Raw genomic sequence first — 15,120 nt, forward strand, 5'->3', positions numbered from 1 at the left:
AGAAAGAAAGAAAGAAAGAAAGAAAGAAAGAAAGAAAGAAAGAAAGAAAGAAAGAAAGAAAGAAAGAAGGAAATAAAAGAAAGAGAAAGAAAGAAAGAAAGAAAGAAAGAAAGAAAGAAAGAAAAAAAAAAGAAAGAAAGAAAGAAAGAAGGAAATAAAAGAAAGAGAAAGAAAGAAAGAAAGAAAGAAAGAAAGAAAGAAAGAAAGAAAGAAAGAGAAAGAAAGGAAGAAAGAGAAAGAAAGAAAGAAAAGCAATATACACTTAGAAGCAAACAAATGATTCGGTAAGAAATGCACGCATGCTCACTGAGCACCTTCTGTGTGCTCCTGGTGAGGTGCTGGCAATCCAGAAAGCAGTAAGGACTGGCCTCACCCAGCAAGCCCCGGATGCGTGGGGGAGCACCTTGCCAGACCAGTTTCTGAGTCTGTTTCTGGAAGGCCACACCCTGCAAAGTGTGCTGAGAGCCCCAGGGGGTGCGAAGGTTTATTTTTTTATTTTTATTTATTTTTTTTTCATGTCATAAGTTTATTGACAAACATATCTAGTATGCCATGAGTTAGAGTTTGATCCATTTCCAGAGGCTGTATCTCTTAAAATGCTCTTCATATCTGTTAAATGGACGAACTGAAACATCCTTATGATTTAAGCAGTTGGTGTCTTACTATAAGGAAGGGTGCAGCAAATGCAGATCCAAAGTACAAACACATCTTAACTAGTAACGCCCACTTGTTTTCCACTGAAAATGGCAAATTCTTCCCAGGGCCCTCCTCATAGTCGCTCCTACGGACCACAGAGGTTGTGAACCTCCGGATGCTGCGGCCCAACATAGCGCTGCTGGAAGCTCTGCGAAAGGCGGAGAGACCAAGTACGGATGAAATAATGGCGACACCTCACCAAGACCTTGTTTTCACCGCAAAGGTTTATAAAACTCATTCCTTGATCTAAACACATTTGTAATTGAGTAACATCTTAAAACTACATTACCAATCCTCACAGCAGTCCAGGACCCTAACAGGGTACCAGAAAACACCACAGACACTCTGTCCCCAGCTCAGCTTCACAGCAGCCCTTAGTTCTCGTTACTTAAACTTTTATTAAGCACCTATTATTAGCCCAATACACTGCTAAGCCCTCTATGCTCTGTTCGTGCACCTTTGTAACAGAATTTGCCCCCTTGACAGGTGTACCTGTGACTCAGAGAGGCATCAAGGGCAGAAATGCAGCTGAAATGCATGCACAATCACATATATACTAAGTGTCTGTGATGGGAGCTAAAGTTTTGGGGGAACTTAGCACAGGCCAGTGCTGCTCTACATGTGTGACCTTTAGAAACTCATGTAGTGGCTGGGTGCAGTGGCTCACGCCTGTAATCCCAGTACTTTGGGAGGCCGAGGTGGGTGGATCTCCTCAGGTCAGGAGTTCGAGACCAGCCTGGCCAAAATGGTGAAACCCTGTCTTTACTAAAATTACAAAAATTAGCTCGGCGTGGTGGCGGATGCCTGTAATCCCAGCTACTTGGGAGGCTGAGACATGAGAATAGCTTGAACCCAGGAGGTGGAGGTTGCAGTGAGCTGAAATCTCACCATTGCAATCCAGCCTGGGCAACAGAATGAGACTCCATCTCAAAACAGAAAAATAACAACAACAAAAAAAGAAACTCATTTAGTAATCACAGCAATCCTATGAAGTAGATGTAATCTTTCCCATTTTACAGATGAGAACTCTGAGGCAGAGCGAGATGGGGCACTTGCCTGAAGTCACAGAGCACACACAGTCTGACGCTGTGGATACTCTGCCTCTGCCCAGGGATAGCACCTGCCCCCACCTCTCCACCTGCCGCCCCCTTACAGGTGCACATCGCTGTTCCTGCTTGTTAGGCCCCCCGGTGCTCCCACCACCCTTGTGCTGCTGGTGTGTTTAGGGTCTCTTCTCTCCCCCTAGACCACACACTCCTGGAGGCTGGGGCCATGTCTTGATGTCTCCGTGTCCCTCGCAGCCCCGGGCCTGGGCACACGTGGTGAGTGCTGGAGTGGTCTCAGTCGGTGTCCTGGAGATGGGACAGGAGGGAATGGATGTCTCTGGGGTGGTCCTCATGGAGGTTTTCTGGGGGAAGCAGGGCTGTGGGGCAATCCTAACGTTCCATCTCAGCCTGGTGCAGTGGCTTATGCCTGTAATCCCAGTACTTAGGGAGGCCGAGGTAGGAGGATCACTTGAGCCCAGAAGTTTGAGTCCAGCACAGGCAGCATAGCAAGACCCCATCTCTACAAAAAATGAACATTAAAAAAGCCCCATCTCCTCTTCATCTCTATGGGGACAGCTGTCCAGGCATTGTCCCTACCCTGGCAATGGAGTCAGGGCTCCCAGGTGAGACTGGCAGTGCTATCTATGAGAAGCACGCTGTCTGGGAGTCAGGGCCCTGCTGTGTAGCTCTGGGTAACTCATTGCCCTCTCTGAGCACAGTGAATGCCCACAGGGAGGTGATGGCCCAGGGACCCTCACCGGAAAGACTGGGCCAATTTATTATGAAGATCAGCTCTGGGGTCGTTGGACCGTCTGGTTTGTGTCCACTCAGAGGTACAGGGGCGCAGGGGCAAAGGGGTGGTGTTGACACAGGTGGCGTTGGAGGAGGTCAGTGAGGGGATCCTGGAGGGAGTGGACCTTGAGCTGACTTTTGAAGAATTCGATTGAAAACGCCATGTGCAGAGGAGAGGGTGGGGCCAGAGAAGCACGTCTGCTGTGTGAAGTGGGGGCAGCCAAGGCCTCTGTTCCAGGGAGAGGAGCTTAGGCTTCCTTCTGAGGCCAGTGGGCAGCTCTGGAGGGGCCTGGGCAGGTGATATGGTCTGATTCCCTGGCCACCCAGGCTAAACAGCTGCCTCTCCTCCACCCTCTCTGGGCCTTCCTCTGCTTCATCTCCCTGGATCACATTAAACTCACATATGGCCATATCTCATTCGTTCATCATGTTTATCCCTCGCCATCTCTCCTAGAACGGGAGACCCATGAGGGCAGGACTTTTGTCTGCTTTGTTCTCTGCAGTAACCCCTGTGCTCAGAAGGGTGTGTGGCACATAGTAGGTGCTCAACAAACACTTGGCAAATGAATGAACAAAACACATTAGAAAGCTCACCCTCAGCCTTGTGAAGCCTCAGTGCAGGGTGGCCTGGGAAGCAGAGGGCATCTGAGGGCAGAATCATCCCCTTCTCATGGTTATGGAACACGGGGGAGCCCCAACCTGCAGAAGACTTCAGTATGGCCACATAGAACTTTCTTTTTAGAGCATCATCTCGCATAATTTCTTTAAATTGCTTTAAAAGGATTCACTCTCAGCTACAAAAACCTCAGCACAAGTTAATCAAATAATGAAATTTAAGTTTCAAAAAGGAAATCTCAGACCTCTCCCTGTGTCCCCAGCCCAGGGCCAGGACCCTCGACAGAGTCCCAGGAGGGTGTTCTAGGATCCCCTTGTATGGGGAAGGTGCAGCTCAGAGAAGGGCAGGGCTTGACAGAGGCCATACAGCAAGGAGGGAGGACACCCAGAGTCACAGGTCCGCCTCTGAGCCCACTCCTCCCCTCTCTCTGGGACCTCAGAGGCCCGGGTTCCTCTCTATCCCCGTTGACCCGCTGGGTGGCCATGGCCAGGGCACCACCTCACCACACATTCCCCTTTATTGGAAAATGACAAGGTGGCACCAGCTCCTTCCCCAGGTTCCTCAAATTCCAAGGCGAAAGTCTTCAGCAGGGCCACCTCCTAGTGCAGAGGATAAGGGGGCTTGGAGGCTGTTGGACTGGAGCTGCCACCTAAGGGTGGGGTAACTTCTCTGACCCTCAATTTCCTCATTTGCTAAGAGGGGCAATGGGACCAATTTTGCAGACTGTTGCCAGGGCTAAATATGATATTGCAGTAAATGGCAACCTTGGTAATAACAATCGTAATTATTATGTATTTATTTTTATCATTGCAGATGGTGGGGTGGGCAAAGTCACAGGACAGAAACTGGAAACTCCTATGGACATTTTTCCTCCAAGCCCACTTCTAGTGCTGGGTCCCGCCACACCCCCAGGCCCCTCCCCAGCTGGTTGGGTCCGCAGTCCCTAAGCCTCAGGACGACCCTCCCCAGTACCTCTTGTTTGTGAGCCAAAATAAGCTGTTTTCTGAAAGAAGTGTCACCCTTTATTGTTCAAAGAAACCTGCCTGGGCTTGGAGAGGAGACAGAGGGCAGGGATGGAAGGCAGAGAAGCAAACAGAGACAGAGCCAGAGCTGGACTGAAAAAGGCCGCAGAGGAACAGAAATGGGACAGAGAGGAAGAAAGGGGCAACATGGGCAGCACAGAGGGAAGAGAGAGAAAGAGGGACAGGGAAAGAGACAGATGGGACAGCCAGACACAGAAGGAAGGGGAAGACAGGACAGAGACGGCTCAGGACAGAGACGAAGCAAGCCCGAGAGGAGGGGGGCAGGGCAGATGTGGCAAGCAAGCAGGTGCCCTGTGCACACAGGACAGCTGGGTCTGCCAGGCCCCGCCAGCCCCACTCCCTCTCAGTCCTGGGAGCCTCTGGCCAGGTGAGTTGAACATATTTTCCTAGTGGAAACAAACACCCCTTTCAGGCAGCCTGTTCTCGGAGTGTGGCATGGAGTGGGAGTGGAGGGGCAGGTCTGCCCAAGCCATAGGGCGGGGTTCTCTGGAAGCTCTGCCAACCCAGAATATTCCCTGTGAGGAGGACTGGGTCCCCAGCCAGGTTCAGGGCCCAGAGCGGCCTCTGTCACCAAAGCTGGGAAGGGGCCAGCCCAGGATGGGGTGAAAGATGTGGGCTGGTCCCTGCCAGGTGTGAGCCTTCACCAGGAGCCGGCACAGCCAGGCAGTCAGAGGGACAAAGCCGCAGCACGCCGTCACCTGCCCAGTGCCCAGTGGTGGCCTGGGCCTTCAGCTCATTGCCCTGACTTATGTGCTCACATTGGAAGGGCAGGGCCATATTTGCGTCGAATCACTGGAGAAAACATCCTAGTCTGAAAAGAGTGCGGAGCTGTGGAGCTTCTCTCTTGGACAGCAGAAGATACATTTTTTTTTTTTGAGACGGAGTCTTGCTCTATTTCCCAGGCTGGAGTGCAGTGGCGCAATCTCGGCTCACTGCAAGCTTTGCCTCCCAGGTTCACGCCATTCTCCTGCCTCAGACTCCCGAGTAGCTGGGACTACAGACACCCGCCACCATGCCCGGCTTATTTTTTGTAGTTTTTAGTAGAGGCGGGGTTTCACCGCGTTAGCCAGGATAGTCTCCATCTCCTGACCTCGTGATCTGCCCGCCTCAGCCTCCCAAAGTGCTATGATTATAGGCGTGAGCCACCATGCCAGGCCCACAGCAGAAGATACTTTGACAAACCGCCCTCAAAACCCCCATTCTGTGCTAGTGGGTTTCCGAGACTCTCCCCAGGTTTTCTGCAACTTCCCAGAAGGGTTGCCTTCTCCAGGTCACCTGTGGCTCCAAACACCTGCTCCCACCATGTCACTACTGTTTTGGGATCACCTTTGTGCATCATCATCATCGTCGTCATGTCTCTTGTAGTGCAGTAGGACCTGAGGACCCAAGTTCAGGCTTGACCCAGCCCAAACTGAATGGGAAAGGCTCTCTCGTACTAAAGAGCCTGTAGGTAGGGAGAAGGGGTGAGTGATGAGGAAGCTGTAGTCATGTCACAGGGAATGCTGGACAGTCCTGTTTCCAGGAGCCTGACGGCCCCTTCCGTGCCAAGAGTATCCCGTAGCCACTTCCTCCCACTCTGGCCTCAGGCTCACACCCCAGCCCCTTTCATCTCTTCCCCTCTCCATCTGCCCTCCTAGTCCCTTTTCTCCTGGACTTTCCCGCCTGTCCCCCCAAAACCCACATTTTTTGTCCTGGTCTCTCAGGGAGGTTTCAGCTCCTCTTAGTTCCTCCCTCACCCCCACCGTCCCCTGCTTGGCCTGTGCCACCCACACAGTCCTCAGCCCAGTAGAAGACACCTCCCTTCATCACCATCCACCCCTCTTGGAAAGAAGCTGGGGTTTTAAATAGCAAAAACTTCCTTCTCCAGAGTTCTGAACAGGGCCAAATCTACAGTCTTCACATCCAACTCCATAATAGGGTGGGTAATTCAGAGGCAAGCCCTTGAGGAAGGAGCCAGTTTGCTCATGCCCAGATTCCCAGCCGGGGTGTGCACATCTGTCTGTAAAGTGTGTTGAGAAAATGCCTAGGCCAGGTGCAGTGGTTCACATCTGTAATTCCAACACTTTGGGAGGCTGAGGCAGGAGGATCACTTGAGGCCAGGATTTCAAGGCCAGCCTGGGTAACAAAGCAAGACTCGATCTCTATAAAACATTTTTTAAAATAAGCCAGGCTTGGTGGCGCACCCCATTTCCAGCTACTTGGAAGACTGAGGTGGGAGGATTGCTTGAGACTGGGTGGTCTAAATGTGAGGATGTGAGATTTGGGAAAGGCCAGGAGCAGAATTAAATGGTTTGGCTTTGTGTCCCCACCCAAATCTCATCTTGAATTGTAATTGCCATGTGTTGAGGGAGGGACCTGGTGGGAGGTGATTGGATAAAGGGGGCAGTTTCCCACATGCTGTTCTCATGATAGTGAGTGAGTGAGTTCTCATGAGATCTGATGGCTTTATAAGGGGCTCTTCCCCATTCGTTCACTCTCTCTCTCTCTCTTCTGGTGCCTTGTGAAAAAGGTACCTGCTTCCCCTTTGCCTTCTGCCATGATTGTAAGTTTCCTGAGGCCTTCCCAGCCATGCAGAACTGTGAGTCAATTAAACCTCTTTTTTTTATAAAGTACCCAGTCTCTAGTATTTCTATATAGCAGTGTGAGAATGCATTAATACAGGAAATTGGTACAAGGAGTGGGGTTCAAACCTATGCAGATGGATGTCCATTATGGACATGCTTGTCTTTCCCAGCAAATCATGAGCACTGGTCAGATACAGCAAACTGAGAAAAAAAAAATAACACCAGTCACAGAAGGAGTGAGAAAGAGACCAGAAAATGGAACAGTGGAGTTGAGCCTGAAGCCAGTACTCTAGTATTGATTCTCTCTTGCTGCCTTTAAGATTTGTTCTTTGCCTTTAGTTTTCAAGAGTATGCTCATGATGTGTCTTGGTATGAATGACTTTCTCCTCTTAGGAGTTCTCTCAGCTTCCTGAATATGCAGGTTTATGTCTTTTTGCCAAATTTGGGAGAATTTCAACCACTGCTTCTTTGAATATTTTTTCAGCCCCACATTCTTAGTCCTGTCCTTCTGAGACTCTCATGACATGAATGTTAGGTCTTTTGTTCTGTCCTACAGGCCTCAAGGTTCTGTTCTTTTTTTCAGTCTCTGTCTCTCTCTTGCTCAGATTGGGTGATTTCTGCTGCTTTATCTTCAAGTTTCCTGATTATTTTCTCTGTCTTTTCCATTCTACTGTTGAATCCATTCAATGAGTCTTTCAATTATTTTTAACTTCTAAAATTACCATTTGGCTCTTCTTTATATCACTATTTTTTTGCTAAGACTTCTTATGTTTTCATTTGTTTTCAGTGTGTTCAGAATTGCTTACTGAAGCACTTTCATGGTGGCTGCTTTAAAGTCCTTGTGGGATAATTCCAATATCTCTATCATCTCAGTGTTGGCGTCTGTAGATCGTTTTTTCTTATTTGAGGTGAGAGTCTCCTGGTTTTTGGAATAAAAAGTGATGCTTCCCTGTACCTTTGTCATTTTAGACATTATGCTATGAGACCCTACTTCTCATATGTATATTTTCTGGCCTCCTTCTTCCACGGAGGAATGAAAGTCCCTGCTCCCCCACTCACCTTATTTGATGCCACCCCAGCGGGGACTGAGAGCCTCCTTCTAGCCTGGATGAAAGTCTCAGCTCCCACTTGGCCTTTGCTGAAGATGGTGGGGGGTGGAGGCCACGTTTTTTTGTGTGTGTTTGAGTGGAGTCAGGTGATTCCCTTCTAAACGTTTTCTCTTCCACTAGGCTGCCTCTTTTCTGGTCCTTTGGCTACAGAGAACAGGCTTTTGTTGGGGCTCTCTTTGGTCTGTGCTTCCTGGTTTTTCGGGTTGCTGGCAATGCCAACATCAGCCAGGGTATATTAGGCAAACAAACAACCCCAGGACGTTCGCCTCTGAGGTCCCCAGCCAGGCTGCTTTCTTCTTCCCACTCCAGGGTCTTCTCAGGTTGTTTTGTGTATAATGCCCAGAGTTTCTAGCTGTGCCTGGTGGGAGCACTAGGAAGACGCAGCTAGCTGGCAATATATTCCACGTGCCCCACACAGCGTCTTGCTTGCTGAGTCCCAGCCTTTCTGCATCATTAAATGCTTTCCACACCCCTTTGTCACTCTCCACCTTGACACACTCCCCTGCCTCATCATTCCTCAGAGGAGTTGATCTTGGGAGGCAAGGACAGGAAGGATATGTCTACAGTTTGTTTTTAAGAAAAAGAAAATGGTACCAGCCCCCAAACACCTCACCCTTTCAGAGCCACCAAGTTTCCTGGGAGAAAACGAATCCCAGAACCACACAGTTGGGAGCTCCATGATGTACATTTGTTTTGGCTTCAGAATTCACTGGCCAAGGCAGTGTGAAAATCCAAAAGCGATTGTCCTGCTCTAAGCCATTGGGTGTGCAGAGACCTCTGATGGTTTCATTAAGTCTTGAAGAAAATAGGCCAATGGAAAGGCCTGCACTGGCATCCTCAGACGAACCCTTGGCCTAGCTGGCTTTTCACAGGCAGGGGCCTTTGGACCGGCCAGTGTGGAGAAGCAGGCGTGGCCATGGACAAGTGTCTCCCAGCTTAGCTTCTGGCCTCTGGCTGGCCCAGCTGGGCAGTCCACAGAGCAGGTCCTCAGGGCCTGCTCGAACCCTTCAGTGCCCCCACTGCTTGTCTCAGCATGGCTCAGGGTAGGGGGGAGAGGGTTCTGTTTGGTTTCAATCTGTCTTAGGTGTGAACCCCGTTGAGGCACTCAGTAGCTAATGTGACATTGGCCACACTCCCTAAACTCTCTAAATATCTGTTACTTCCTCTATAAAATGGGAATGACAGAAACTAATTCATGGGCTTGTTGTAAGGAACAGAAACAAGTATGTGAAGTTTCTGGCAGGTAATTTCCATTCATTCTGTCAGGCATTATCATCACAGCTAAAGATTTCCAGGATAAATAAAAGGTCTCCAGTGTAAATATTGCAGACATCACGAGAAGTGTGTATATGCGTGTGTGAATGGTTATATTTCTTTAGTTGGGGACGCTGGAGTTCACCTTGCATTCCACTGTTAACGCCACGGAGGTCCTACTCACTCTACCCCAGCTACTGATTTCACCCCCAGCTCCTGCCACGAAACCTTGAGCCAGTTTATTGACAAGGGTATATTGTCCTTATTTTTTCCACATTACATATTTAAGATGCTTAAAATTTCCTATGCCAAAGGAACATTCTAATCTCACAGCACGTAGCCAACCCCTGAGACACAGAAGCGTGTTAAAAGGACTTCTTCAAGCTAGGGGTAAGTTTATGTAGAGCGGTTCTTAGCTAACCATGGATTAGAAAGTGTGAGGTGAGGATTAGCACATAAATCAAAGACTTCTTTGTCTTTATGCTCACTCTAATGTCGCATTTTCCATTCACTTCTCTTAGGAGAGCTGTAGGCTCCTGGACACGACCATTCAGACTACACGGTTAATCTGAGTTTAATTGCTCGTAGCTCTTGGATTCCATGTCATTTGGCCCTAAAAGAATGGAAGAATTCAGGCAGATCCACAAGTCTAGGGATGGTGAATAGTCTCATCCCACAGCCTCATTCCAGTTAATTGGAATGGTTGCCTGGAGTTCACTGAGACAGATTCTGTGGCCCAGTGGAAGCTCAGCTCAGAAAGACGGTTGTGATGGATTAGCTGTGTCTGCAAGGAACTAAAATATGGAAGACTGCTATGTGTGCTGAGTATTTGCCTGCTTATGCTAGAGCAGGAGTTGAAAAACTTTTCTATGAAAGGTAAAAATAGTAAAGTGAATATTTTAGGCTTTATGAGCTAAATCCTTTCCCTATCACATCACCTTCTTCCTTCTCCTCCTCCGCCTCTTCTTCCTCTTTTTTAACATAAATATTAGGGAATCAATGTCAGCAAGAAACATATAAAATCATGGAGCAAAGATGAAATAAATGTTGCCCCCACACGCCAATACCATCCCATTCATTTAAGCCCATTTCTCTGTATACGTATGTTGTATCTCTCTTCCTTTGATGCAAAAAACAACACACACAAAAAAAACAACTGCATACTCTTTCAGTTGTTTGGCTTTGGGCCTCCACAGTGGACCCTGGTTGATTTCTGGCTGTAGCTTGAAAACTCCTTTGACATCTAACTTGCTTAAAATTTCCTATGCCAAGGGAACTGCCATGAATGTTTGTGTGCAACAGTTTGCTACATGAGACATCACTTGAAAAACTCCATTTAACTCAAAGATCAAGTTCTTCCAAAGAGAAGCTTGTCTGTTTTCTTTCCCCTCATAATTAACACAGCAAAAAAGACTCTATGATTTGGGGATAGCTCACAATTTATAATTCTCCATGGCTCTCATTTTGAATCACCATAATAAAATGATATAACTATGTAACTTATATTTTATGTAAATAATTTATCAGCTGAGCAAATTACTGAATAGAAAGCAAACCCATTCTTTCCTCTCTGAGCTGCTTCCCATTCACCCTTAACCTTGATTTCTGCTTAAACTCTGAGCTACAGAGAGAGATGTCTGGGTGAGTTACCTCCAAGCCATATGATTTACCCCCCCACCCCCGAAATTTCTGCCACAAACTGTAGGTGAAGCTTTTTTGCTTTGTCATGTTGAAGTATAAATAACCCTCTCCAGTTTTTTAAAGTGAGTTCTGGAAAGTGGAACTGAGCTGTGGAGGTCCTTGAACACTCAGTGAGGAGACTGAACTGTATCTAAGGGCAGTGGGAGCCCACGAGGATTTTTTTTAAAAGAGCTTTCTTGAGATGTAATCAATATACAATAATCTTCACATATTTAAAGTGATAATTGTGATAATTCAAAACATAATTATAATTATGTTTTTATTTGTACGTCCTCAGAAACCATCACCAATCAAGCGCACGAACACATCCACCACCCGCAGATGTTGGATTCTGCCCCTTGGTAACCCTTTCTTTTTGCCCCTCTCCTCCCACAGCAACCACCAATCTGCTCCCCATCAATACAAATTAGTTTGCATTTTCTAAAGTTTTTCACAGATGGAATTATACAGTATGTATCCATTTTTTCTGGCTCCTTTCATTCAGCATAATTACTTTGAGATTTATCTGTGTTGTAGCATGCTATCAGTATTTCAATTTTCATTGCTGGGTAGTATTTCATTATATGAATACATCACAGTTTATGTGTCTATTCTCCTTTTGCTGGATGTTTGTTTGCAGTTTTTGGCTTTTACAAATAGGCCAGGCATGGTGGCTCATGCCTGTAATCCTGGTACTTTGGGAGGTTGAGGCAGGTGGATCACTTGAGGTCAGGAGTTCGAGAGCAGCCTGGCCAACATGGTGAAACCCCATCTCTACTAAAAATACAAAAATTAGCCAAGAATGGCGGTGGGTGCTTGCAATCCCAGCTACTCGGGAGGCTGAGGCACAAGAATCACTTGAACTCAGGAGACAGAGGTTGCAGTGAGCTGAGATCACACCACTGCACTCCAGCCTGGGCGATAGAGCGAGACTCAGTCTCAAAAAAATAAAAAATAAAAGAACGAAGTAACTGCCATGAATGTTTATGTACAAATCTTTGTATGGATATGTTCCCTCTTTTTTTTTTTTTTTTTTTGAGATAGGGTCTCACTCTGTCACCTAGGCTGGAGTGCAGTAGCACAATCTCATCTCACTGCAGCCTCAACTTCCCAGGTGTAAGCAATCCTCCTGCCTCAGCCCCCCAAGTAGCTGAGACTACAGGGGCACACGACCACACCCAGCTAATTTTTTTGTATTTTTGGTAGAGTAGGGGTTTTGCCATGTTGCCCAGGCTGGTCTTGAACTCCTGAGCTCAAGCTATCCTCTCCACCTTGGCCTCCCAAAGTGCTGGGATTACAGGCATGAGCCACCAGGCTCTGCCAGACATGATCCCTTTCTTTCCTTGGTAAACACCTAAGGAGTTGAATGGCTGGATCATATAGTAGGCATATGTTTACATTTTTAGGCAACTGTCAAACTGTTTTCAAAAGAGGATCTGTGATTTATCATTCACCCCCAGATATGTATAAGAATTGCCTTTCCTCCACATCCTCACCAACACTTGGTATGATCAGTCTTTCTAAAATTTAGTCATTCTAATAGGTGTGAAGTGGTATCTCATTGTGGTTTTAATCTCCATTTCCCTAATGACTAATGAGAATCTTTTCATGTGATTTTTCTGCCATTATATATTTTTTGGAATGAAGTCTCTGTTCAAATCTTTGCTCATCTTTTTAAATTGGGCTGTTTTCTTATTACTGACTTTCAACAGTTCTTTATATATTCTGGGTACAAGTTCTTCACAGATATATGTTTTTGCAAAGATTTTCTCCTACTCTGTGGCTTATCTTTTCATTCTCTGAACAGTTGTCTTATGAAGAGCAGAACTGCCAGCTGTCAGGGCCCATCTCACCACAGCTTTCAATTTGGGCTGAGTCCAATATGTTAATTTGTTTTTTTTTTCAATGAATTATACTTCTGGTGTGATATCAAAAAATATTGTTTAAACCAATGTCACAAAGATTTTTCTCTTGTGGTTTCTTCTAGAACTTCTATAGTTTTAATAGTTTCATGTTTTGGTCTATAATCCATCATGAGTTCCTTTTAAATATGGTTTAGGAATATAACTTATCTTGAGTTAATTTCTTATATAGTGTAAGGTATGCATCAAAGCTTATTTCTCGACATACAACTATCTAGTGCCATTTGATGAAAAACTATCCTTTCTGCACTGAATTGACTTTACATAATTGTCAAAAATCCATTTTCCTTATGTGTGGGTACATTTATATACCCTCTTTGCTGTTACATTCATCTATTTGTCTGTCCTGATAGCAATACCACATTGTCTTGATGAGAGGTCTGCAAATGACAGGTCATAGGCCCGTTGCCTGTTGTGTAAATAAAGTTTTATTGAGCCAGGCATGGTGGCTCATACCTGTAGTCCCAGCACTCTGGGAGGCCGAGGTGAAAGGATTGCTTGAGCACAGGAGTTCAAGACCAGCCTTGGCAACATGGGGAAATCCCATCTCTACAAAAAAATACAAAACTTAGGCATGATGATGCACACCTGAGGTGGGCGAGTCACTTGACATCGGGAAGTGGTGGCTGCAGTAAGCAGTGATTGCACCACTTCACTCTAGCCTGGGCAACAGAGTAAGACCCCATCTCAAAAAAAAAAAGTTTTATTGAACAGAGACACACCTATTCAGTTATACACTGTCTGTGGCTGCTTCCGCACTACAATGGTGGAATTGAGTGGTTTGACAAAAACCACAGGGCCTGCAATCCTAAGATATTTACTATTTGGCCCTTTAAGAAAATGTATGCTGATCCCTGGTCTTGATTACAACGGCTTTATAAGTCTTGAAATCTGACAGTGTTAGTACTCTAAATTTATTCTTATTTTCCAAAGTGATTTTGGCTATTCTGGGTCCTTAGCGTTTCCGTATGAATTTTAGAACCAGCCTGCCAATTTCGACACAAATAGTCTGCTGGATTTTTTGTTTTTGTTTTTTAAATTAAAAAAGTGTTTTTTAGAGGCAAGGTCTCACTCTCATTCAGGCAGGAGTGCAGGGCGTCATCAGAGGTCACTGTAACCTCAGTGTCCTGGGCTCAAGTGATCCTCCTGCCTCGGCCTCTCAAAGAGCTGGGACTACAGGCACATAGCACCTCACCCAGTTAATTTTTTTTTTAATAGGTGAGGTCTCACTATGTTGCCCAGGCTGGTCTTGAACTCCTAGCCTCAAGCAATCATCCCACCTCAGCCTCCCAAAGTATTGAGTTGACAGTTATAAGCCATGGTGCCTGGCCTCTGCTGAGGTTTTGATTGAGACTGCATTGAATTCATAAATCAATTTGCAGGAGAACTGGCATCATAACAATATAGAGCTTTCCAGTCAAAGAATAAGTTATGACATCATTTATTTAGGTCTCTAATTTCTCTTGGCAATATTTTGTAGTTTTCAGTGCAGAGATTTTTACATATCTTTTCATTTTAGTTTCTGGTTGTTTGTTGCTGACATATAGAAATGCAGTTGATTAGTGGATATTGATCTTGCACCCTGCAACCTTGCTCATTAGTTCTAGTAACTTCTTCCTTTCCAAAAGGGATGGCTGTGTTTTGTTTTGTTTTTGCCTTATTGCACTGGTTAGAACCTCCAGTTGAATAGACATGATGAGAGTAGATATCACTTTCTTGTTCCTGATTTTAGGGTGAAGGCATTAGCCTTTCATGATGAAGTATGGTGTTAGCTATAGGATTTTTGTAGATTTTTATCAGTTTGAAGAAGCTTTTTTGTATTCCTAATTTGCTGAAAAGTTTTATCAGAAAAAAATGGTAGTTTTTTCCAAATACTTTCACTGCATCTGTTTAAATGACCATGTTTTTCCTTTTAAATTTGTTAATATGATGGATTACACTGGTTGATTCTGAATGTTAAATCAACCTTGAATTCCTAGGACAAATCCTACTTGCATTATCTGTTTTATATATTGTTGGATTCACTTTGCCAATTTTTTGTTTAAAATTTTTGCATATATACTTATGAAAGATACTGGTCTGTAACTTTCTTTCATTAGGAAAAATAAAAGGGGCCGGGTGCAGTGGCTCATCCCTGTAATCCCAGCACTTTGGGAGGCGGAGGCAGGCGAACCACCTGAGGTCAGGAGTTCGAGACCAGCCTGGCCAACATGGTGAAACCCGGGTCTCTACTAAAAATACAAAATGAGCTGAGTATGGTGGCACATGCCTGTAATCCCAGATACTTGGAAGGCTGAGGCAGAAGAATTGCTTGAACCCAGGAGGCAGAGGTTGCAGCGAGTCGAGATCGCACCATTGCATTCCAGCCTGGGCAACAAGAGTGAAATTCAGTCTCAAA

At 45.9% G+C, this 15,120-nt stretch overlaps 1 protein-coding gene across 1 annotated transcript; it reads right to left on the reverse strand.

The window, feature by feature from the left end:
- Nucleotides 1-513: 513 nt before the first annotated feature.
- Nucleotides 514-862, reverse strand: LOC108542095 (cytochrome c oxidase subunit 7C, mitochondrial-like). Its single transcript, XM_017891936.1, has one exon. The coding sequence runs from the start codon at nucleotides 826-828 to the stop codon at nucleotides 637-639; it is 192 nt and encodes a 63-aa protein (XP_017747425.1). The 5' UTR covers nucleotides 829-862; the 3' UTR covers nucleotides 514-636.
- Nucleotides 863-15,120: the final 14,258 nt, after the last annotated feature.

The sequence above is a fragment of the Rhinopithecus bieti genome, unplaced genomic scaffold, assembly GCF_001698545.2.
Source record: "Rhinopithecus bieti isolate Rb0 unplaced genomic scaffold, ASM169854v2 scaffold_19969, whole genome shotgun sequence".
Classification (NCBI taxonomy): domain Eukaryota; kingdom Metazoa; phylum Chordata; class Mammalia; order Primates; family Cercopithecidae; genus Rhinopithecus; species Rhinopithecus bieti.